General features: G+C 34.1%; 2 protein-coding genes across 2 annotated transcripts in view; one reads left to right on the top strand and one right to left on the bottom strand.

Moving 5' to 3' along the window:
* LOC150106375 (erythroid differentiation-related factor 1) overlaps positions 1-27,261 on the bottom strand; it is a 381,623-nt gene that overhangs the window by 309,809 nt on the left and 44,553 nt on the right. The window lies entirely within an intron of this gene.
* The window catches only part of LOC150106376 (uncharacterized), a 92,336-nt gene that overhangs the window by 39,794 nt on the left and 25,281 nt on the right, over positions 1-27,261 (top strand). Inside the window, exons 2-6 of the mRNA XM_090393105.1 lie at positions 593-770; positions 6,008-6,158; positions 7,996-8,196; positions 13,760-14,031; positions 22,199-22,349. Coding sequence (XP_090249231.1) covers positions 593-770; positions 6,008-6,158; positions 7,996-8,196; positions 13,760-14,031; positions 22,199-22,349 — 953 coding nt within the window. The remainder of the gene's footprint in view (positions 1-592; positions 771-6,007; positions 6,159-7,995; positions 8,197-13,759; positions 14,032-22,198; positions 22,350-27,261) is intronic.

Genomic DNA, 27,261 nt, shown 5'->3' with positions numbered 1-27,261 from the left:
TTAGAATATAGATTATTATTTCTATTTTATTCAATTTTATTTCATATCTGTCTTTTAGGAGCATTGATATGAAAGTAGGTTTCACTATCTACGAGTATAATTGCATTCGATTTTATTCTTGTTTGAAATGCTGTAAGCCAAAATCGCGTTTTCTCTACTTTATCTAAACGAACGGATTCCTTATTAAAATAGGAAGGTCTTTATATTGGCTTATGTTTTATAATTAAATGTTATTTCTATTCTCCTTCCACCCTGATTTGAAAGCTACGCATGAAATCACGTGCTTCTTTATTTCTACTCCGTTGAGCATTACCAGACTGTTGCGTATATTGCAATCTTCTTTTCACTCCATACTTGTCTAAAATAGTTCCAAATAGTACAGTCTCATTTCTCACATTATAACTATGAAGAAAACTTCACATAAACATAGAAAATTCGATCCAAGAATCTGGGTAAGCGCTTTATCATTTAGTTAAGTCTATCAACAGTGAAACTCATGGAATAGTTTTTCACCAAATAAATATTTCCAAACGAAATATTTTAAAGCATGTAATTTATGCTAAGTTTAATGTTTTGTCTGATTTATTTGCAGATTGGTTTCATTGTTAAAGAAGTTTCACAGTGATATTGAGGAAGATGGAAACTTACAGCAAAAACATCATACACTGATCAAATATTTAAATATTAATTTACATAAACAGTATATGAACACAAATCTAAGGATTGTTATAAACAATATAGTTCGAGATATACCAGAAGAAGGGGTACAGGTAAGGATTTACTTATTGATAAATAAACATTTTAGAAATGATAAAATTAGTCAGAAGACATTAATTAATAAATGCCTTTAAGATGATTTTCTATTTTATTTATTTATTTGAAAACCAACTTTTAAAGAATATTGTACATATATTCTCTATTAGATATCTACAAAGGGGGGGGATGTGGAAAGTTCTGATAAATACCTAGAACAGAAATGAAATTAATGCGACAGATATAACCACAAGAAAGAACATACTAGTATATAGAAGAGTTACAAAGGTAACTTATGTCTTTATATTCTTATATCCTCGTAAGTTATTTCTTGTGCTCGCATACGTTACTTATCGCTAATCAGGTGGCATATTGAAGTTGTTAATGTCTAATCTATATAAGTTTCATATTATATATAATACATTTTAAAACTTCTTCATACAGCAAGAAGTTTTAATTTCATTATATCTGATAACTAAAACTAAAATTCAACTTCTTAACATCATCAGATATGTTAATAAGCAAACCCTAAACATACCAGAAAACCCGAATTTCCCTATATATATCAAAACTGTATACTGCAACTTTAGATTGGGAAACTTTACATTTACATTTGGGGAACGTCGTTCATTTTTCGAAATTTTGGAAAGTAGTCGGTTGGTAACAATTCGATGAAAGGAGATTTTATTAGCTGTCATTTAGTTCATCAGTTCACTATTTCTCAATTTTCTATGCTTTATCTAACAGGCATAATATTAAGCAAAGCCTGTTGCTTATATTTCGCGCCACTCACAAGTATACATGGTGAAAATGGCTCGAAGCACAAATAAACTTAAAAGAAGCAAACTTATTGGTAAACAAAAGTTCTAAAATACATACATCATCTATTCAATAAATTCGCAAACAATGTAACAAAATATATCGCGGTATTAAACTGTAGTTCCTCTTTTCTCGGGATCGAGAGGTCAAGACCATTAAAAACACTTACATTTTTAAGTTCGCATAGAAGGAAGGAAGCTGAATATCATATTTGATGGTCGTAGCTTTTACACTTTAAGCAATGCTCGCAAAGGGTTACTTGTTAGATCCACAAGTATAAGAAATCAATTATTCATCCTTACATTGTGCTTAATATTCATTTGATGATCCTAGTTCTTACATTGTGTGTGTGTGTGTGTGTGTGTGTGTGTGTGTGTGTGTGTGTGTGTGTGTGTGTGTGTGTGTGTGTGTGTGTGTGTGTGTGAGAGAGAGAGAGAGAGAGAGAGAGAGAGAGAGAGAGAGAGAAAGAGAGAGAGAAAGAGAGAGAGAGAGAGAGAGAAGAGGACTGATAAAGATAATTTGTAAAACACACTTAATTGCTCATTTAAATCTTTGGTTCATTTAGCATAGATACGAACGTTTATAGGATTTATCGTGTTCTTATTTGTTCTCTAACCATCAGGTATGGTTAGAGAACAAATAAGAACACGAGGGGGGAGATTACATTCCATTGCGATGTCATGGTTGGGTTTAGTCCGAAATGGGTAAAAGAGCAAAAGAAGCATCCTATGGCTGTGAAAAAGTGACATGGAGATAATATTTGTTGGACACCATCGAAATATGCAAAGAACATATTTTGTACCAGGAATACAAATTATGCGTTTCGGAAAATGTGTGTGTGTTGCACTGAAGGTTTATGTTTTGAGCGAATTTGGAAAATCAGACAGTCAAAATCTACTAATGCTTTTGAAAACCAAAAGAAAACACCAAATCGAAGAGAAAGTGAGGACGACACTCCTAGTCATTCCTTCACTCCTTCACTTTTTTACTGAACAAAGGAAGGGCATTCCTAACAGAATTCCAATTATCAAAATTCAATTAATTATAAAAATAATGATAACAATAATAATTATAAATCTTTTATAGACTGCTTTTATATTATTATTTAAAAAACCTGATACCTATAAATCATTGCAGTGGTCTATTTTGTAAAATTAATAATTTTACACTTAATAATAATATGTAATTATTAATATAATTTAATTTAAAAGTTAATATAATTTATTTATCGTTATTCAATATAATCTTTATGATTATATATAGATAATCATATCTACATAGTTATCTCTAAATACATTTTCTACTGAAACATCTACCATCTTCCCTCCCTTCTTCCAAGAACTGTAATAACAAGAGCAGAAGTAAGTCAATATTCCGGCTTCTGGCTTTACCCTCCGGCTCCAAACTTACAGAACCAATTTCACTTAGTCTTCTTTTAACCTACTTCTTGAATTGGACAACAGCCTTTATTTTAATTATAACAAATGAAACAAATCCGCTGGCGCCTTTTATTCTTCAAAGGGAATAGAAGGGATTGTTTAGCCCTCTGTAACTCTTGGGGACTGGGGGATGTATATCAACCTCTACCCTTATTCAATCAGAGCTAGCTGGCCTAAGACCATCAATGGTTTTAAAGGCATCTGGAAAGAAGATAATCAGACAAGTTCCGCCATCTCCTAGTCCCAAACCCTAATATTACATGTTAGGATTTGGGACTAGAAAAATCCTAATGTGTAGAAAATTTGGGCCTGAAATAGTGCGAGTTCTACGGTCGATTTCTTGAGCCGTGGGATTATAAACCGAAGGTTCTTGTGGGGAAAGAAACCTAATTGCCCTTGCAAGAGATCAGCGAACTCGGAAATTGTTGAAAAAGAAGTTCCTCTAGTCAGCGACTGGAATTGAGCTTGAGTAGTGTGTCTTCGGGTGACCTAGCGCTATCGTTGCAAAGGCCCTTTCCACAGCGAATCTAAACTAAACGCTGATTGTGCATAAATTAATTCACCCTGTTTGGATGAATGTGTGCGAATTCAACGTTTAATTTAGGTTCAGTTCTTAAGTTCCCATTAACTTACCGGTATAGCATTAAACATTTAGCTTAACAATTCAGGGTTCAAATTCCTATTCGAGTGAAATTTGTTTTAGTTTTGTACCAATTCCGAATTTGTATTTTAATGGCGTGGAGGTTTGTTACTTTCTAGTGAGCGTAGTTTCAACACATAATAGGTAAGAAATATTTTGTTACTAGCATTAAAACATGTGGTTTCTATATTTTTGGGGCACATAATTAAAGAATGGAATTTTTCTTTCAAGTCTTCAGGAGGACCTCCACCTCGGCATCAGCACAATCACGTGATCTGCCATTACCAATATTTTGTAGACGGTAGAGCACGTGACGCATGACAGTATAATGGAAGACTACTAGTTTTTCTAAAGAGAGATAGGTGAATATTTTCTGCTATTGATGGACGATAAATTTGTTCTTCCACTATGGATTCCTTATTATATTTTTGCTACTTCCACTTTTTCTTTTTTCTTATCCTTGAAAACTCATCCGGGTTGAGTTCCTTATGAAATCTTTTCCATCTAATTCTATCTCTGGCTATTTCTGTCATCTCTGAAGCTCAATAAGTGTGACCTTTCCATCAAAGACTGTAGCCAGTTTCTTTTTGGTCTGCCTCTTGATTGTCTTTCTCCAATGGTTTCATTAAAGGTTATATTTGGTAATCTCCGAGAAAACATTCTATGGAGGTGTCGAAACCATTTTAATTGCTGTTTAAGAATTGTAGCTATGATATCTTCTGTAGAGTTCGTGTTTGACTTGCTCATTTATTTTGTGTTTTGGCTAGCGAGTCTTATTTATTTTTCTTAAGCATTTCATTTCGAATGTTGTGATTTTCTGATCTCTTTCTGATTTAGCCTCCATACTTGCCCTAGGTATAATAATGATTTTATAGAGTTTTAATTCGAGGCGTTTTGAAATGCTGCCAGTTTTTATATTTTGTTTAATTTATTCATATTAGACTATCCTTTGTTAAGTCTATATTTTACTGTTTCTATGTCGACGATGTTGTGAGTAATGAGACTGCCAAGATATGTAAATTGCATTACTTGTTCAAATATATGGTGTTTTAAGTTTATTGAAAATTTTCTCATCTTTTCCTATTTTCATTGTTTTAGTTTCTCTCAGACTGATTTTCATTCCAAAAGTTTTGGTTCACTGTTTTTTTTTATAGAAAGATCTAAAGAGAAAGGCTAATAATCGTGCAGCAAATTATAAGCCTGGTTTCGCCATGAGATATGCATATGCATTTTTTTGTTTTATTTTGTTCTGTAGTGGTTTGAAAACTCAGAATACACTAGTAGAACAAAACCAGCAATCTTTTTCATGATATTCTCCTTCTCTCTCTCTCTCTCTCTCTCGCCAACTCACTTGGTTCCAGAAACCATAGGTCAGCATTTCACTGGTAAATCAAATTTACCGCAATTAACAATGCACTAATAATGAGGATCGAAGATCATTGTGCAACATCTGTTTAAAAATTTTTTTTTTCCATGAGTGATGATTCTCCCCACCCCCATCTAGTGTGAGACCTCCATTTTGCTCATTGTAGGCTGCAGAGGAGGATTTCTGGTCTGTCTATTTTTGCCCCTTCCCCTGTACTGTATTCGCCATAGCTAATAGGCACAGGTTAAAATACTTGTAAACAGCGCAGCACCATAACTATATTAACAGGACTTCACCAGAAAAGAACGGACTGTTTTCCTGAAACATTCTGTTGGCGTACACCATAATGATGTGTGATTACCGAAGGAATGTTACACTACTTAGTGCTATTTCTCCACCACGGCGTTCTCCAAGGCCCTTTGATTTAGGTATACGGACTGCATGTCAAGTGAAGGCGGTATGAGTAATTTTACAGGTATGTTGTCCAATATTAATTTCTGTCCTTGTGATGGTTTGGTCCTGTTCTCTTGATTTTCTTTGATGTAAGGATCTCCATGAGATTTGTAGATAACAACATGATATATTAAAAACATTCTAGTAGCAAGGCTTATACGTTGGTCATACATAACTGGTAATTAGTTTACGGACCATTAAGGGCACCATTAGGACTTTAGAAACAATATTAGTTTCTTGCTTTCTTCCTCATTTGCTTTTGTTAGTGCCTGCGTGCACATACCATATCTTTATGTTCCTGAAGATGGCAGCGTAACGTTGCCGAAATATAGAAGTTATTTATTAAAGTTACCTTTAATTAATATACTTTATATGCGTTGTTAATTCCGTAAAATAATTATCAGTTATATTAAAAACATGTTCTAGACATAAGTTATGGGGATTGGAACAACATACTTTCAATCTCCTCAACTTTGTGAGACTGTCTCCTTATAAAAGGTTGGAATAATAATAATAATAACAAGTGTTTATTTGCAGGTTCGCTTCTGGTTGTTAGCTGTTAGTTTATTTACCTCTCACTGGATAAATAGAAGCAAAACAGAGTCTAATTTTATAAGAACACCTGAAGAAAGTCTGATTTCGGAATCCAGAAGGAAATGTGGTGCAAAGAGCAATCATTTGCTATCAGGTAAATATAAATGGACAAACCCTATTTGATTATTAGCTACCGAGCTATGATTAATCTAAATTTTGTAAGTAAAATCGTTCTGGAATAATTTCATCAGCTCAGTTCTGTTCTGCTATTTTCTCATTGCGTATGATCTGTTTAATACCGAACACTTTTACCACGGCTTAGAATTTGTAACTTTTCGAAAAGGTGGATTATTATGCACGAAATATTCAGTAAAATAAAAAAAAATAAAAAAACACGAATTTCACCCGGAATCCCGAGTGAAAACTCCCCTACCTCCGTATGAAACTATGAAACCGGCTAACTCAGCTTGCGTCGAAGGAGCCCAGATAAAGGTTCCTCACGTCACTGACGGGAATCAAACTCAGGTCTTTCCGACCAAAGGGCTTCGTCTATACCGGCTGAGCTAAAGACGATCTGAGTCTTAATGGATAAGTCTGAAATTGAAGGTAGGTAGGTGCATTGTGCACTTCAAGCCCAAGCAAGCAAGCAGCAGTAACTTCATCTGTCAGTCAGTTTCTTTTGTCCGTTTTAATGTTGCAAGAGTATGTAGAAGAAAAATTGTAAGTAAACCCATTGCTAGATTTTTAAGGGCGCTAAACGTTTCCGGTATTCGGTGAATTAAAATTTTTAAACATATAAACATCGCACGTCAGGGTTAATTACTTATTTCATTATCAAGTGTGAAACTTTTGTCGCAATAAACACATATAGCTCTCCTCTTCTATATACTTTATCACGATATATAAATGGAAAGCAAAAGAGAAAGTACAAGAAAGTTATTATTTCCCTCCCCAATGAAATGTGATATTTGTTCGAATTCCTGAAGCTCTGGATGGTTATAAGTTATCTACATATTTTTTTTTTTTAATTCCATGCTGAAGGACTGAAAACATGAACATTAGAGTTTTGCTTTTTTCATACTTGTTACTAGACCTTGTTTTATAGTAGTATTTCCCAACGTTTTTTGGATCATGCCCCACCTCAACACGTTAAAGATTTTGATGTCCCCCCCCCTCGTGCCGACAATGGTGAGTATTTTGAGTATATCAGTGATGAGATGACGAATGCAACATCATTTTCTAATTGCCCCCCCCCCCAACGTGATGGTAAATATAGCCAACAGCTGGTTTATGAATTTCTGAAAAAAACAAAAACATTGGAGAACTGTTCTTAATACTATCTTCCCTTAAATGAGTTGTAGAAATGTGTTTAACACATGTCACAATTCTCCTATAGAACAATAGGGGGATGTCACGTTCACACTTTTTTCCCAACTGAAAGTCAGTTTCCCATTTAATTCTCCCCATTAAAAAAAACTGCTAACAGAAGCCCATGTCTCACAATAAGGATTCATTTTAGTATTTTCCTAAAATGCTCCTGGAGTGATTACTCATCGCTTACGAGAATCCTGATCTGTAACGAGAATCCATCGCGATATTGATCAACAGAGGTTTTTGTTAGAATTAGTAGAGAATGGCCTAATCATTGATTACCTCAAAAATGTTTGTTTAAGGTACGTGAGGATGGGAAAAATAGTGCACTTTAGATTTTTTTACCAAATAACGGAACCTTTCAGACCACGTCAACATGATATATGAATGTTTATAAAGAGAAATTAATAAGCGTGGCAATTATTCACGAATTGGGTAAATAAGGATTTCTAGTTAATTAAATGCAGTAAAAGTTTGTCTTAAAAGAAATATACAGCAGCATATAAATCCTGAAAGAAATATAAGCTTATATCCACGTAGTATCACAGAAAATTAATGAAGTTTCAGTTTTCTATGAAGAGGAAATCGATTAATGACTCTTTTGATTTCTTAATTTCTAGGTGATCTCACAAAAAAAACAAGACACTCTGGCTTCTCATTGGTCTGGATCTCGGATAGAACGGTTGCTGTTTGTAATCATGTTGAACTGTTTACTTTGCACAGAAACAAAGAACGGACTGCGGCTGCTTTCTACCACAATCACTATCATCATCATCATCACATGAACAACGGCAAAATATCATGCCTTTACTTCATTTCTGGTAAGCAGAGACAGGAGAAGCTGTTGGAAACTTTCCTATTTTTTGGAACAATATGTAATAAAATTAATTAGATATATTTTCATTAAGAAAGCAGAATGCGTGACGGATTGATTGGTTGTTTAGTACACATGGTTTCGATGTATTTATCAATTACTTTCGTATATTGGCCAATTTATCTCTTTTAAAAGGAGGAAAATCCGAATTTCCAGGGGATGATAACCATGATTCATCCTCATTTGACCAGATAACTCATCTTCATTTGAAAAAGCTTTTAAAATGTTTCTGGCTTCCCAGACGAAATTCGAATCTAGTTCTTTCAAATCAAAGGCAACATTTGCCTTCCCGACTATGCTGCACAAGTTCTCCATATTCGGCAACAACTGAGAAATTAAATTTCAAATATAATGATTTAGTTTAATACTGGTTTTTATTACAGCGGTACAAAATTAATGGTGCAAAACACCCAACCGGTATGCTAATTCATTATAAATTTTCTTAAAATTTTGAAATCAGTGTTAATAAGAAAAAATTCTTATTTCTTGACCACCTAGATACACCTAGTCTGTAATCATCGTTACGTAAAATGTGACAGTTAAGAGCGTTTGTCAGCTAATATTTGGGAATTGCTTTACAGGAATGCATGCCTCAGCATCACATCACAACTACAGCATTACGTTACAACTTCAGAGGTACAATGCTTATACACAGTGGGATCTCAGACACACACACACTGCTTTCACCATAGCCTGGTCCACCAATCAGCAGGATACGAACGAATTTGGATTCACCTGTCCAGGAAACTCGCTTTTTCCAAATTACTAAGTGACAAGTTTGGTGCTTCCGTATACGCTACAGGAGCACATTTCTATTTTGTACTGAGAGTGAAGTGGTGAAAGGTATAACCTGCGTAAGATTGTGGTAACGTTTCTGATTTCATAATGCTAAACTGCTAGAAGAAAAAAAAACTGTTATAAGCTCAATTCTAGTGACACTTGTGATTCTAGTGATGGCGAACCTTTCAGGCTTGGCATGTCAAAAATTCGGATAATGTCTAACTTGACTCAGCTAGCTTGCCTGCCCTACCCGGAACAAAAGAGAAATATTCAGTTATTTAAAAAAATGCAGTCCAATCATGTGTGATGTTATGCATTTTATATATATATTTAAAACTGAATTTTATAACAAAACTGAAATACGAGTAAAACAAACTCAGACATATGAAAAATCAGTGATTTACAATAGACAAAAGGATATCCACATTGATAATGGGGCTTAGATAGTGCACTAAAAATTCCCCTACTTTTAACAGTAATTTTGAATTGAACTGAAAAAAAAATGGAACACATTGCATTTGATTTTATTAGTATATCGATCAATGACTTCTTTGTTGCTGGGTCATAATCCTATCCTACCCTTCTCATCCGTCCCTTAGGACGCTTGAGTCTCCCCCCACCTTCCCCAATGAGGGGTTTACGACGAATTAATGCAGCTGGCTCGTCACTCCTTTGCTGCATCCCCTTAGGGGGATGCAGCAAAGGAGTGAACACACACGGATTACAGTCATGTAATCCGTGTGTGTTCACGAGGCAGGTTTGCCTGTTCTGAGGGTGCGAAAAACCCGAGTTTCCGGATGAAACTCCCCTACCTCCGTATGAGACCGGCTAACTCACTTTTCGTAGAAAGAGACCAGTTAAAGGTTCCTCACGTCACTGACAGGAATCAAACCCAGGTCTTTCCGACTAAAGGGCTTCGTCTATACCGACTGAGCTACGGGCAATCTGAGTCTTAATGGATAAGTCTGCAATTGGAGGTAGGTAGGTACATTGTGCACTTCAAACCCAAGCAAGCAGCAAGTAGCACTAACTTGATCTATCAGTCAGTTTCTTTTGTCCGTTTTAATGTTGCAAGAGTATGTAGAAGAAAAATTGTAAGTAAACCCATTTCTAGATTTTTAGGGCGCTAAACGTTTCCGGTATTCGGTTCCACACATTCAATATTTCTTGTTCGCAGTGGCACTCTTCATTCTGCAGGCGATTTCTTTCTAGATCCTCAAGTTGAGAACACAGGTCGACAAACACTTAAGTCCAGATACCGGCCTGGAACTCTGACAGCTGTAATCCTTCAATCTGTAGCCATTGGAAATGATTTAATACCATAACAGTGTATATTACTACATCCGGATACTTAATTATTTTAACTGTTTTTTCTATACTCCTAAACTGATTAAATCTTCCACCAAGCTGATCATTTACTAAAATTTGTTGTTGTCAGGTGTTGGTGAACGCTACGTGTCACCCAAACCGTCGTGGCGTTTCACCGTTAACACGTGTCATAGGCTAGCCATCACTGACCTAGAGGATCCTTTTCTAAGCCTTTACCATAATATCGAATCCTTATTGCCAATCAATTGTGAACAATTTCTATTTGTAATGCATGTAAACAATTATAAGTTGTTAAATCTAAATCTAATGGTTTCTGAGTTAGTCTCGATCTTTGATGAAGAAAGTAACCCCCCCCCCCTTGGAAAATTGGATTTTTCACCTCACAGCTCAGAAAAAATCCGTAGAACTCACACTATTTCGGATAACATTAGTTAGAATTACGAATCTTCAAAATAATCGGTATTAGGGTTTAGAATATTCAAAATCATCAACAGTCCTGAAAACTGGACGATAGTGGTTTTATAATTAGGTAGGCAGCTGGCCTCTGTCCTTAGTTGTCGCCGACAACTAAGGACAGAGGCCAGCTGCCTACAGAATTCCAAAAAAGCCAATAATACTACAAGAACCCTGCCTGCTCCTATTGGGAAATGAAATAAGCATTAGAAGATATCTGAGACATTTCCTGTTGGCATACGCGTACTGTTCATAGCAGTTTTATTCTAATTGTAAAACTACTATCGTACTCTCTCTCTCTCTCTCTTTGTGTGTGTGTGTGTGTGTGTGTTTAGTACACATTAGATAATTCTATGACCTACTTCAGCGAACAAGCATGAACTATTTCAACTCTGTAAAATATACAATTTCCTGAAAATGCTAATGAAGCAGAGGATGGTATTTTATTTTATTTTACATACACGGTGAGTACACATTTAGATCATGACAATACGTTTGCTGGACTGTGAAATTTGTTTTCGCCATCTTGGGATCTACGACATCAACCGAATGCTGGATTGTTGTAAAACAACAATCCAGCATTACAATCTGTGAGTAATTCTTACTCTCAGTTCTTCGTATTCCCGAATTTGTTCTCCAGGGCATATGTTGGATTATCTAACCTTAACTTACTGCATTATTTGTTCTTCCTCTTGCATATGTTTTACCGATTAGCACATTACTAAACTCACTAATCACATCTAGCAGCTATTGTACTAAATGAGCTGATATTAATCCCGTCTAAAAGAAATTTAGAATCTTTCGTACTTGCAAATAACATTAAAAAAGTACCAAACTCTATTGAATTACATCAGTCTAATGCTGAACCTTCCTATTTCAGTCTGTTTCAACGAAGCCCTTTGGTTGGAAAGAGCTGTGTTCGAATCCATCCCGTCTAGGACTTGAAGGCTTTTCAATTGAAGATGAATTAGCTGGCCTCATACAGAAGTGGAAAATTTCCTCTCGGAATCTCAGGTATTTTGTCCCGCAAACTGGCCAGGACAACGTACGCAACTCACAAACAAAAATACATTATAACCAATTGCTTTATATTGGTTTCATAAGATGGTGCTGTACCTGCTCTTATACTCACGGCCGTTATTATCATGCAATAACTAACTTACTGGTCCAATGCTGATCGGTGATGTCAGTTCGAATCGTTTTGTCCAATTTTACATTAAAGTGGTCCAAATGAAGTGGTCAGTCCCGGATGAAGCAAATATGGGGCTCAGTTGGGATTGTTTATGTGGAGCTCCTAATTTAAGATCGTTATCGGGAAAATATGCTGTTAAGCAATATTAAGATTAAATGAATAAATTAACTTATTAATTCATTAATATTTAAATTAAACCATATTAAAATAAATTAAAATTAAATATTAATATTATATTAAAATTAAATTTATTAATTATACTTTAATGATCAATAAATATTTTAAATATTTTCAGAAAATTGGCATTTAAGAAATTTTTCTTGATTTTTTGTTCATCAAAATCTTTAAATTTAAAGTTTAAAATTAGAAGGCATTATTCCGAATCCCCACCTGTTCCGAGGCCCGACTTATTTGGCTCCCCAATCAAGAAATTTAAAATATTTCAAATTTTAAATTTCTTGCTTCGAGATCCCCAATCGGCTTAAAGCCAGCACTGGAAATGGTCCAGAGTTTTGTAATTTCGAAACGTTTTGCTCCTTTTCTCACTATGAGAATGATTGAAAGACATATTATGGCATTTTGGTACATATTTGTGGTGATTCCATATATTCAATTTCAATAAAATCTTTCTGTTTAGAGTCCAGAAAGGGAGTCTGAACAGAATGCATAATAAAGTGGTCTGAAGGTCGTCTCCAAAAATAATTCTTAAACGGTTTCAAGCTTAGAGATTTTATATAATTTAGGGGGGGAATATCACTTTATCCTAATAAAACTAAAGGAAACTAAATTTGATTAGAATAAAAATAAATAAATAAGGAATTATTTCTGCTGATCATTGATGAATCAAATATAATGGTGCTTATTAAATAACGAAGAACGCTGATCCATAATTGAATAAAATAAATGAATGAAAAAGAGAAAAATGCAATTCATCAGTACTAGTTGGTTGTAAAGAATTTAAGAGGAATTAAAAGCGACACAAGATATGCAGAAATTTATTCAGATATTCAGAAGAACCAAAAGTTATGAGAAGCTTATATTAAGAACCATTACAGAACAGTCATTTCAGAATATTACTGTATGTATAGATATATGTATAAAAATACAGTTTCGGTGTTCACGATTATTTTATATTAATTCAAGAGTTCATATAAGGATTCACAGAATAAAGACTCTTAAGGAAACATCTTTAAATCTTGTTTTTAGCAGAAATATCAAAAAGAAGTGAGACAGAGTAAACTGTTTTTAATTTTTGCAAAACTAAGTTAAGCAGACTGGAGCGTGCATAACTGATTACGATACTTAACAGCAGGTAAAGACGGAAATTACACAAAGATTATCAGTTAAGAGCTTAATGGAGGAGGGGATGTTTGGTAATTAATTACTGAACATCCTCTGCCCATATTTGAATGATATGCACAGAAACTATTTAAAAACTATGGAGAAGAATATAGTGCCTTATCAAAAGCAAGCTTTAAAATATTTTCATGCTCAGTGCCGACATAAGACCTCAGCCTCGCTTATTGAAGGCCTGAAGCGCTTCGACTAAGTTACGTCATGTTTGGTCTCTAGAGTAGTGTTCCGGATTATGTTAAAACAGTTCAGTTCACGATCTTTCATCGATAAGGGTTAAATTGTATAATGCCAGAATGCAATGGAAAAAGATACAGTAAAGTATAATACGACCATAATACAATAAATAGCCTATTCACTGCGATTAGTAATCATATGAATTAACATGTTCATCTTTTTTCAGATCACGTTGCTCGTTTTGTGAGTGTACGAAGTTGCAAAGATCTACCATTTATCATCAGAAAGAAAAGCAAAAGAATTTTCTACAGCATTATTGTCCATCACGTGAAAAGGAAGGATGTGCTGGATCCTTTATTCTCAACATCTCTTCCTCTGCTGGCATCTAATGTGGTTTCTAGTTTTGTAGAAAACAGTAAAGTTCATGAGATTGTTTCAGGGTTTACAGGACTGCGAGGCGCCACCGGTTCAAATGACTCATTAAATGCACTGCATAGGGTAAGTTGTACTACGTTTAGTTTTGACGTGAAGGCATGTACTCAACAGTTTGATATGTTACAAAGGCACAAGTTTTTTTGTTTACAAATTACCTTTAGAACCACAAAATAGTAAGAATTTAGCATTAAGTAAATTTTATGCAGTTTTGTTGCAACAGTGGTTTGCTTTAGCGTGGTATGAGCTTTTATGTTATGTTATTGCTCTGCCTATATGAGGAGCAACAGATTTAATGCATATGTTATTCTTCTGAAGCTGATATGATGAAAGCACGGACAGTATCAACCACAAACAATACAAGAAGTGTAGCTTCCCTAGCTCAGTTGGTTTAGACTATTCCTTTCGTTGGAAAGATCGGGGTTCGAATCCCGTCTTTGGAATCGAACGTTAATTAGAATTAGAAAGCTAATTTATGCACATCAAAAAATACTCATACGTAAGTGTAAGAATATTTCTAATATAAATGACATGAGGTTATCAGGTGTTTTCAATGAAATAGTGAGTTAGTCGGGCTCATAGGAAGCTGGAGTGGGGCAGAAGATCCTCCCAGAAACTCGGGTTTTTCGTTCCTTGAAAACAAGTAAACCGGCCTGGGAACACACATATTTACAGACATAGGTTATTAATTGCGAGATGGGTGATACTGCAGCCTCGCCATCTTATTTTTCTACTGCACATTATGGATCTCAAGTATAGATCCATAATAGTCATCCTCCTGGACAGAAATGACACTTGACAGGAATGCAAACAGTAGGGTGAAATCAGATCACATCTTGTTTAATTCTAGCACAAGTCCTCAACTTTATATTCTGAGAAAAAAAGGATTAAAAATCTTGTATTTATTTATTTATTTATCAACACAGAATTATTGCATGAAAATTATCAGTGTGAAAATGATGAACCAAAACTGAAAGGAGATAAAATGGTATGTTAACGTTTATTTATGCACAGAAAGAAATGTTCGTACAGAAATGTAAGAATGGTTCAGATAAAATTTCATTGAACCTAAATGTCATAACTGGCATGTTAAGTTCCTACAATTTCTGAACATGCACGTTCTTTTGTACTGAGCATTGCTTGGAGAAGTATTTTTCATGCGGTAAAGTGCTTTATTAGAGCAACCCCATAATGATCAGGAGCATCTATATTTCATGTCTGTAAATTTGCACTTTCTTAGGCCAGTGTAGAAGGGATATTTTTTTCACTCCATCTGAGATCAGCTGCCTTTACTCTTGTATGAAAAATAATTAGAAATTTCATCTGTTTTTAAATAAAATCTGAATCCAATCTCAGGCAAATAACCACGGACAGACGTATTCATAATTTCAAGACCATACACGCAATTCGTGAGTATGCAGCATTTCGAACTATTTTACAGAATAATCGGAAAAACCCTCCTATTATCGAGAAATTAACATCATACTCTGAAACACTCAAATAAAATTCTCATCATTTTTCTATGGAATCGAAAAATTTTTCCTTTAGCATAAAATTCGAAATTAAGATAGAATCCAGTGATACCCTGAAAAGTACTTTATGCGGTAAAACTGACAAGAATTTATAAAAGAAAATACACTGTTTTTCTGGAACATGAAAACAGAAGAATATCGTATTAGTTTCTATAAATCAGCTGCGCGTTGTCCCGTGGGAAACCCATGCTACCTAAATGTGGCTCCTTTACAAGATACAAACAATACCAAGAAAGTCACCCAACTAGCCTTAGGTTCAGTTCACCACTATCGGCACAATTTTTTTTTCTAGGTTGGTACATCTGTCATAAGCATCCATGTGAAATTGCAAGTCATTCTATCAAGTAGTTTGTTTTATACAGCTGTCTGAAGCAAAAGTGTTGTCTGTATCCTTTGAAATGGATAAAATTTAATATCGTGCGGTTATAAAATTCTTTGTAAAAGAAGGTTTAACGCCAAAAGAAATTCATTCGAAGTTCATAAAAGTTTATGGGCACTCTTTCCTTCGTTTTCGACAATTAAAAAATGGGCTGCCGAGTTTAATCGTAGCTGTACCAGCCTTGAAGGTGATCCACGTGAAGGGCGTCCAAAAAGTGTAATGATTTCTTGTGTTGTTATCATCCAATGCACGATATGGTATTGGATGCCCGGCGAGTCAAAGTGCATGAAATTTCTGAGACTATATAGGCATTTCAAAAGAATGTGTAGGATATAGTTTGCATGAAGAATTGCAAATGAAAAAGCTTTGCGCAAGATGGTGCCTCGCTTGCTCACAGCAGATCAAAAACGCACTCGCATGAAAATCTCTAAACAGTGTTTGCAGCGTTTTAACAAGAACATACAACTGATTTTGTGCGTTTATTTATTACTATGGAGGTGACTTGGATTCACCATTACACACCGGAACCCAAACATCAGTCAAAACAGATGGCATGAAAGGTCATGGTATCGGTGATTTGGGGTGCTAAAGGCATTTTGTTTATTAATTATCTTGAAAAGGGTAAAACAATAACCGGGGAATATTATTCCGATCTTTAATCAGACTAGACGAAAACATTCGTGAGAAAAGACCCAGTTTGCAGAAGAAAAAAAAATCATTTTTCATCAGGACAATGCACCTGAACACACACAGGTGTTTTGGCAATGGGAAAATTAAGGGATCTGCACTATGAATTGTTGGAGCATTCTCCCTATTCCCCAGATTTCGCTCCCTTTGACTTCTATCTCTTCCCAAAACTAAATCTCTTCCTAGCTGGTCAGCGTTTTTCTTCGATTCAAGAGGTGATTGCAACTGTAGAGGGGTATTTTGCAGATCTTTCTGAGAACCACTACAGGGACGAGATAACGAGATAATTTATTACATCGCTGTAATAAATGTATTAGTCTTAAGGGAGATTATGTTGAAAAATAAAAATAATTTTGAAATTTTAAATTCGTTTTTTCATTGTTAGGCCGAGAACCTTTCAGGCCCCTTTCGTATGTCTTCACACACACACACAACTGAAAATATTGAAAAAACGTCATATCTGCTTAATAAATAAAATGTTAATTTTAATATTAAAAATAGAAGTGGTTAGTATTTCTGAATCATATTCATATTATTTAAACATTTTCTTAACATTCTAGAAGTAAATAATAATATACCTTTTAATGTTTAAAATTATATTTTTACAATAAAGACCGTTTACAACATCTTTATTGCTCTGCTTGTTGTTAATTTAGTCTGTTGCTATAATTTAGATCGTTGTGTTGTTATTTCGTAATATTATTTTCATATCTCTTCTTTTCCATATCTTATTTTTAAAAGATAATCTATATGGCTATTAAACATATTGTTAAACAGATTATTAAGGGTTGTTAGCAATTTAAAATCGATGTCTAATTAGGAAGATAGTTTGAGAAAATAGTACAAAACAGTGCAGTACGAATTTAAATATCCTTATTATGGGAAAATTGATACCCGGTAACCAAAAATGACTTCAAACAACGATTTTATCCAACGTAAAACTGTTCAGAAAGTGCTGCCATCTAGTGGCACTTGCAAACAATGCGATTTAAAACTTTATTCATATATTTATGTACTAGCTAAATGAAGTACCCGAGTAAAAACTGCTGGTAGATGGAGAGTTTAAAGCAATTGACACAGATTCAAAATATATTAGCTTCAAAATATATGAAGTAATACGACGAATGCATCACAGAGACTCGTGCTATTTCTCAGAGTTCTTGAACTCCCCCCACCTCCTGTCAAGTATAGTTCACATTTTGCTTATATTCAGCGATACAATTCTTGTGGTGATTATAATTCTGCTTTCTTATTTTATTATTCCTGCCTTTACTATTTTGGTTTATTATGGCTGCCACAAACATTTTTTTTAAATTTATTTAAATTACAGACACTCTTTGGAACAATAAATAATACTTTTGTCTGTCAATAAAAAAAAAGAAAGAAAGATAAAACTCAATAATTAGATGAACTTTTTTATTTTATTTTATTGATTAATTAATTTATTTTGTATTTTGTGAAGTGGAATGAATCCGCATAACTGATTCGTTCCATTTTATGAAATGACATGAGATAACTAGAGAAGAAAAAATATTGCAGCACTTTTACAATTTTATACTACCGCATATTATTGTCTTCTAGAAACCACTATTTACTGTACTGATGCAAATGAATTGATATTGGCAAGATAAAACAACGAGGTATAAGAATTGATGCAGCACTTTTTACTAATATAAAACAAACAAACAATATTTTTTGTTTCTTACTTATCACTCTATATATGATGGGTTTGTGTGCTACAACACATGCATGAGAATTACACACCTGCTATGCGTAAAAATACATCTCGAATTATTTATCTTATATAAATAATTCGAGAACAAATATGCGATATCAACTTTGCAAGCACTTTCAGTAGTCTAAATTTCTAAACGAATATTAATGTTCCAGTTCCAAGCAACTACCATATTTTTATTATTATACTCTGAGGCCACTTTAACGTGGTTCTCAGCTATGCATTAGAAATATATCAAAACAAGTTGAATATAAGTTAGTTTTTATTATATAAGTTATATATAGAAGTTATTGGATATAAGTTATTTTGGAACGCTAACGATCAGTTTTAAGTTGCTGAATTTAATTTACTATATTAAACATGGAAGTTGATAGTGAAGGAAGGAAATATTAGTTAGTAAATATGTATTAAAACACCAGCCAAAAAGTTACTTAGATATTATTATTATTATTATTATTATTATTATTATTATTATTATAGTAAAAGAGATATTAATATTAATAAACGTAGCAGGACGATAAAGAGCCACGTGAAAAACTTAAATATATCATATATAAATGCAGAGTCAGGCAAAAGGCACTTGGCAATTAGATGTATTTATTAAGATGAGATGAAATAAAATAAAAATCTGAAATACAGTTACATTTTACTTAAGAGTTGCAAATGTTCAAACTGATTATCATTATCATTTATACACTTCTGTCTCTGACATACATGTAGACGGTCGCTTGTAATATATCTGTCAAGTAAGTTTTACCTCACCATGTGTGGGGGGGGGGGGATAAGAAGCATAAGTACAATTGACATTTGTACTTATGTCAATGTTTTAAACCCATGGTTTCCAACTAAAGAGGGTTTCTAAATATTTTATTTTCTTTATAATAATTCCTGACAATACGTGATCTATTTTGTGGGAAGGAAGGGATCAAATAATTCTTGGTAATAACTTGTTTATTTTTAAGGGGCTGGGATAACGAAGAGATATCAAAATTTCCGAGCGCGACAAGGGCTCCTTCTCATCTCTTTCAGATTCTATAACTAGATGACTGAATGATCCTCTTATTGAAACTCCCATACTATATACGGAGAGTGTTGTTCTTTTAGAATTAAGTCGAGGCAGCTAAAGCCATGAATAGCTATTCATTACTATAGTGTTCTGTTTGGCTGCTTTGTATATGTGTGTCGGGAGGGAGGAAGAAACCGCACTTTCCGAAGAAGAAAGAAAGAAAGAAAAGAAAAAAAAGCAGTGTCATCGCCATAGAGTCATTCTAAACTTATTTTTAGCTAAAAGCTAAAAATAAGCTCATTTGTAGCTCATTTCAACTAGATTATGGATGTGAGAATTCTAGTTCGATATTAAGGACAAAAAAGAAGGATAGGCACAACACAATTAGAAGTTCTTTAATTGCATATTAAAACTCTGAAAGCATCATATTCAGGACAGGAAAACCACTAGATCTTGTTTAACTTTAAACACTAAACATATTTTTGATGGTGTTTTGGATGATGTAAAATATTTGAAAATAATTGATAAAATAAAGATATGAGAAATGTGAAAAGTAAAATATGAACATAAAATAAAAAAAATAATTATTATTAAAATATTATGAAATGTTGCTTTCCAATGTTAAACAAGTCTTCCTTCCTTTAGTACAATTTTTCATTTTTATGTTCAATGCTTCTTTTCATTCTTTTTTTTTTCTTTTCATTTTTCATTTTTATGTTCAATGCTTCTTTTCATTCTTTTTTTTTTCTTTTCATTTTTCATTTTTATGTTCAATGCTTCTTTTCATTCTTTTTTTTTCTCTCTCAGAACCTTTCCTTTACTTGGAAAGCTGATCCTACGCTGATGTCAGGGCGTTTAGGTAGTTCTGTCTTATGCTATTTGATTGAAAAGGTTTAGATTCGAATCCTAGGAGGAGAAAAACTTTTATCAGGGCTTTCAGGGTTCCGAAAACAGGAAAGCCTGTCAGAAGAACACACGAAGTTAACAAATACATAATGACACTACCCATGATCTTAGGCTTTAGTGGCTTCTGCCGTGATCCCACAACAACCCATCTAAACCCTATACGCAAGTAACTAGCATATTTTCTCTACTCTATTTCAATGAAAGCATTCTTTACTCGACAGAGTTTTTATTTGAAGCATTTTCTCTGCTGCAATTTGCGATCCCACAGCTTTCTGTTAACCATTCTTAGCCAACATGACATTTCAAGAAAGCATGCAAAAATTTGCTAATTATTTGGTGTACTATTTAAGTCTTACATTCATATAAGGTTACAAACAAAAAATCTTATGATCTATTAAACAACATGTGATTAATCGCAGGTTTATCTTTGAAGAATGTTATTTTAACTTAATAAAGAAATTACAAATGAACTAGATTGAAATTTTTGAGCTATAAAATATTGTGTACGGACAAGGCAGAGTGAGAGGGAACATTGCCATGCTGCAGAAACACGTACACAACAGAATCATACTCTACAAAACAACTCTTTTCAATAACTCAAGCAAGCCACTTCAATAAACAAAGAATGACCATTATATTTTAAGCTGTTGTGTCTATCAGAGTAGTTCTATACTAACTGAATAATGTCATGTATGAGTAATTCTGGAAAGCTTTCATGTATATAAAAGAACGGCAATGATTTTGGAACACTAACAATTTCAAATATGTCTGCGATTGTTATGTTTTATACTTTATGTTATTTCTGATGTCCGAGAGAGTTTTCTGTTGACTGTTTTTCGCAGTTTAAATTATACTCGATGGAGAGAAAAGCAAGTCTGCTTAGTTCAACATACAACGTACTAGAACTCAACTTGTTTTTGACAAAAGCAGATTTACAGAAAGAACTAATATCGAGGCGGGGGCTAAACACAGTGCTATTTGGAATCCGGGAAGCATTCTGATTTAGGATTTTCCTATGCTGATCCTCAGGCAGATCTGCAACAGACAATAAATTTAGATGTATTGCAGCTTCCAGACTTGGCAAATGGGACGAAAGAAACAATTTGGGTAGAGAAAAACAAATCTGAATGAATTTCTTTAGAAATTTGATGTGCTCAACTTCTTCATCACCAATTTGTCAGTTTTTCATCCTTTATATAATTCAACTTTCCAATCGTCTTAGAGTGATAATAAACGGCGAAGTATTTTTCATATCGCCTTATAATACTCCATTTTAGGTCGAATCAAGCGAATGTTATGTTTATTTTTGAAACATTATTTTTTTTTCAGACTAATAAATATAATTTTACAGGTATAAAAACATTTAACTTATAAAATTAGGCTTATATATAATGCTATCATTAATTTTTATTTCTTTAAATACTTCTTGGAGTAAGTTTCTCTTTAAAATTCTTTATTATATATTCTTATATTTAACCAAAACATTTTAAAGACAGCTCTTGTCAAATAGTTATCTTTCAACTTTCTGCCATTCTTTGTAGCACTAAAACGTAAAAATAAAATTTTCTTTTTCTTATTTCTTTAAATACTTCTTGGAGTAAGTTTCTCTTTACAATTCTTTATTATATATTCTTATATTTAACCAAAACATTTTAAAGACAGCTCTTGTCAAATAGTTATCTTTCAACTTTCTGCCATTCTTTGTAGCACTAAAACGTAAAAATAAAATTTTCTTTTTCTTATTTCTTTAAATACTTCTTGGAGTAAGTTTCTCTTTACAATTCTTTATTATATATTCTTATATTTAACCAAAACATTTTAAAGACAGCTCTTGTCAAATAGTTATCTTTCAACTTTCTGCCATTCTTTGTAGCACTAAAACGTAAAAATAAAATTTTCTTTTTCTTTTGCAGCGAGATATTTTCTGTCCTTTGATAGCAAATATACATTTCCCCCTCCTAAATAGTTTCTTTTTTTATTATTCCTAGGTGGCACGTGAAACTAAAAATACACCTCCTTCGACAAATGAAAACCATGCCCCTATGGCCTGGGTAGCGGCCATCGTCATCAACTCCATTCTGATAGCTTTGTTTATAGCTTTTGTTATCTATTGCTATTGCAGAGCTAAACATAAGCGAAGTAAGTTTAAATAAAATTCTGTTCTCATTTATCTTGTTTCATGATAATTTATGTCTCAGCAGTCCTATAATAGTAAGTGAAATTAGACTTAATGAAGGTCGAACCAGACATATACTCACTAAACTAATTATATACAGCAGTCACCCATGCACAAAGCCCTACTCAGTCTTATTAATGACATAAAAATCTCCTAGTGACACTTATTCTAGAAGCATGTGTGTGTGTGTGTGTGTGTGTGTGTGTGTGTGTGTGTGTGTGTGTGTGTGTGTGTGTGTGTGTGTGTGTGTGTGTGTGTGTGTGTGTGTGTGTTTCTTGCTATTTTGTTTTCTTCTTCTTGTTGCACACTTGCGCTCGCTCGCGTATATGTGTGTGTGTGTGTGTGTGTGTGCGCGCGCTAAAGGCGCTTTGTTCATTTTGGAAGAGAAGAGAATTTGACAAGGAGCTATATTATGGTTCGTATATTTTCTTTCATAACTGGAAATTCGCCTCCAGAAAGATTAAATGATTTTAAAAATCGAATACAGATTGTATTTAGAATTAATCTGCATGAATTTAGAATCGAAATCACAAAACTTTTGAGCAAGGCCATCCAGATCATCCGCAGTAAAATACTACCTAAGCAACGTGTTTAATCGAACTATATGTAATAGAGTAGAGATCAAGAAAAGTAATACGAGTCCAGATGAGAGGGAAGCACCTTCTCCAATAATGTTTCCAGGACAGAAATATGTAAGACTGACACAACGACATGTAGTGTTTATTGGATGTATGCTAATTTAGGGAAAGCATACCCATCAGCACCCGCACGCACATAACATAAATCAATAACACTGGGAATTAGCTCCGAAAGTAAACTAGTGTCCTATATAACTACTCGTTTTGGTAAACAGTGATTATATCAATGTTTGTCGCAACCATGTAATTCTAGCATACTAATAAATGCAATACCGTGCACTACGAGTCCTATTATCATTATTGTATAAATCACTGCGGCATTCTGAAGCAGACTTGATAAGAGATGTTTTAATAATTCCACTCGAAACGCAAATTCCTAAGCAGGAATGCTTAAGAGATGCTCTGCTTGCTTTTCTAGTGATTGTGTTGTGAGAGAACATCGGAGTGAGATGCAGCTGTCTTTACGCGATATAACTCCTTTCCTAGTGGCTCCCAAGAGGCATTTAAATTCCCTCTGATAAAGCTGATCGTATAATCAGATGAGAACGTGAGTCAGTTACTACGTTCCAGAACATGGGGGTGTGCCTGGCGAATGTATGCTTTTCTAATTTAATTTGTGTCCTTGAAGCGATGTCTTTCAACTTACCCACAAAATGTCTGGAGAAAGACGCAGATTCTCGCTAATAAAAATTAATTACCATTCTTTTGATCATAAACAGCAAATAGACGTTTCTTACAATTTGTGAAAGCATCCATTAAAGTAATCGCTTGAATTTTATTACACAAAAAGAATGTATTAAATAAAAACTTTATTTAATGACATTTGAAATCTAATTAAAATAATAATGTATATATAAAGTTTTCCTACCTACTTAGCGGAATTTATTACATCAAATATGATCCTAAAACTCAATAGGTTTTCAAAACGAAAATCCCATTGAGACCATCATGAGGGATGAGGTTATTTGTGTTATTTAAGTTTAAGGCTGTCTTCAGTCTGGAGTAATTACTTTAAAAGATTGCTAAATGAAACAAGCAGGGTCAGCACCGATAAAAATTTTTCAACAGGAATGCAGTTAGGAATACGTATCCATACTTGAAGCAGAAAAAGATATTAAAAACATGAATGTGGAAAGGCAGCTGGAGTAGATGAGATACCTTCAGTGATACTGAGATATCCAAACATGATCAGATCTCTCTACTCGGACTGACCTGCACCTCCGACCTTACCTGACACAACCATATTCCAACTATAGCTTCTGCAGCCACCAAAAACGTGGTGTACTTTTTCGCACAAGACACTGCTTCACACCTCACAGTTGCTAACTCTATACAAAGCTAAATCCGCCCAGCCGTGGGATATTGCTCCCATATTTGGGTTGGAGCGCTAAAATCCTTTCTATGATTGCTCGATTCTATCCAGAAGAGGGCACTCCAGATAATTAATGATCCGTCTCTCACATACCCACTTCAATTCATCTCTCACCGACATTCAGTTTCTACCTTGTGCCTCTTCTACAGAGACTGTCATGGACAATGCTCTGCTGAATTGACCACTATTATTCCTCCACTCTCCTCCAAAATCATCAAAACAAGAGCCACTATTAACCAACACCTAGTTCACTGCCTCCTCCTCCATCCCATCTACTTTTGTCTTTTGGAACACTCTTCCCCACTCTGCCTTCCACAAAGATTACAACCCTTAGCTGTTCAAGAAAAATGTGAACAGATTCCTCCATTCTGCTATTCCTCTTGTCCCCCGCATGCACTAATGTGCTATAGGTCTTGTGGCCTTTCGCGTGTGGATGAGATATTATATATATAACAATTTAAATTAAGGGGATATTAAATCCCACAGTATTTCAAAGCCGAATAAGAAACTCAAAGATAAATATCAAAGAGTTTCATGCCAAATATATAGCAAACTATAAAAGTTCCGGCGAATCCTAGCGTAAGCTAAACACATGGTTCAATACTTGGGCAAACTCGTAGCAAAGGTGGGTAAAGTTCTGATCAACATCCTTAGTATTTTCCATAATGTGAAACACATCTCCTAGGAGATGTATGATGTTATATATATATATATATATATATATATATATACAGGGTGTTCGGGATAAATTTGACATATTTATAATTAATTATATTTTTCCGTAAGTTACATGTATTAACACACACTTCTCTTCATTTAAAAGTTTGGACCCTTCTTCATTCATATACAAGATGTCAGAAAGGATGGATAGCTGGAACCACCTGAATCATGGAAGAGAATAACTTGTATCATGATGATTCGTGCCCGCCATCAAAATAAGGATATTACGACTGCTGCCCAATGCTCCCTGAATACAGTAAAAACAATCAGGCATGAACTAGAGACTTGCAATGGTGACTACGAGGATGTAGCAAGAAGAAAGATCCCTAGCAGACGATCTGATTGCGTTCGTACAGCAGAATTCCTCGCAAATCTGCAGGAACAGGTGTTGAAGAACCCTGGCATTGGAATTCGGGCTTTGTTCGTGGAGTTGCTAACTGTAGTCAAGCCCTGGATAACAAGGGTAGCCAATGGTAGGCCGTATGTATGGCAGCAGGATTCGGCCCCTTGCCACACCTCTGGGAAAAGTCAAAAATGGTTGTCTGAAAATTTCTACGACTTCACCAGTCCAAATGTTTGGCCTCCAAACTCCCCAGACCTTAACCCCATGGATTATTTTGTATGGGGCGCAGTTGAAAAAGACACCAATCGCACTTCCAGTAATACAAAAGCCCAGTTAATGGATAAAATTAAAACAGTTTTTGCGGCCCTTCCCAGGGAGACTGTAGCATCAGCTTGTTCGAGGTTCCGAAGCAGAATTGAAGCTGTGATCGATGCTAATGGTGGTTATTTTGAGTAAATCTTGTTGATAGTATTGTAATTAACTCTGCCTGTAATGTTTTTTTGTCAATTCATTAAATTTAATAGATACAAAGAAGATTTTCTTTTTCCTTACGAAACTGTCAAATTTATCCCGAACACCCTGTATATATATATAACTTTATCATAAGACAGCTATATCGTCAGGCGGCGTAATAAATGGAACAAACTAGCCAGAAGCAGTTTGTTCCGTTTAAACCATATTCACCAGCATGGAGCTGCAAACTGTTATTAGAATATTATATTAAAAGTCCCGCACACTATCGTCCATTCAAATGTACTGTGAGCAAAGTCGTTGATTTTATATGAAAAGGGGAAATTCATATTATTTTTATAAAATTAATAAAAATGGTGTTTATATTTAATGGGTGAATATATCAGTTTTTATAATCAACCAACTTATCGATCAACCGATTTAATGAAATAAAAAGAATAAATTAAAAATGCAAATTCTTTAATACATATTTAAATGTCGATTAAAATATAAAAATGATTTTAATATCTTATCGATGTAAAATTTGCGATGTAAAATGTGTTCTACAGAAGACTTTGTTTACACTTATCTCTAAATATAGTTGTGAAATAGATTGTTCCTCCTATTTGTTAATGAAATTATTTTTAGTATTGGAAGTTACCCTAATATTATTATTAACATCCATCCATGGCTTCTTTGCATGAATGAGAAATACTTAAACCTCGATATTCTCTGAATGTTCCATAAGATGGCGCCACCTGTAAATTCAGACACTTTACTGAGTATCGTCATCAACAGCTGCGATTTACTTGATATCCTCTCATTTGAGACACACGGGGATTGAGAAATATGACCAGATATCAGACTTAATTTAATTCCAAATAAAGGTGTTAAACTGAGAAGATGAGAGACTTTTATTTATTATTTATGTATGATTAGTTTGCAGAGTACAATTACAAAAGAGACACTGCACGCTAATTGGTTACTGGGAATCAGAAAAGGGAGATAGAGTATTAGGCGATATTATTAAATATGTCACATAGTAACAAGTATTATCTACCTCCAGTCTAATTAGTGAATTCACGGTACGCAAGACTTTTTATAACGATATGATAAACTGAAATAAGCGTTATCGAAGTAACCACATGAAAAAAAACAAATCTTTTTGTTTTATTTACTCGACTAGATTCTCATAACGCTCTTCTTCATGAATAGCTCATATTTATGATTTATTATAAAGAAACAATGGCAGAGAACATGATGATAGAATAATCAAACAATTACCTGCACCTAAGTTAGTTCATTCACATGAGAGCGTCAGGAAGAAAACGGATAATGTGTATCATAACACA

The sequence above is a fragment of the Typopeltis vanoorti genome, chromosome 5 (assembly GCF_054136105.1).
Source record: "Typopeltis vanoorti isolate ZY-2024b chromosome 5, IOZ_Tvanoo_1.0, whole genome shotgun sequence".
NCBI classification, from domain to species: Eukaryota; Metazoa; Arthropoda; class Arachnida; order Uropygi; family Thelyphonidae; genus Typopeltis; species Typopeltis vanoorti.
This window is presented reverse-complemented; position numbering and strand designations above follow the sequence as displayed.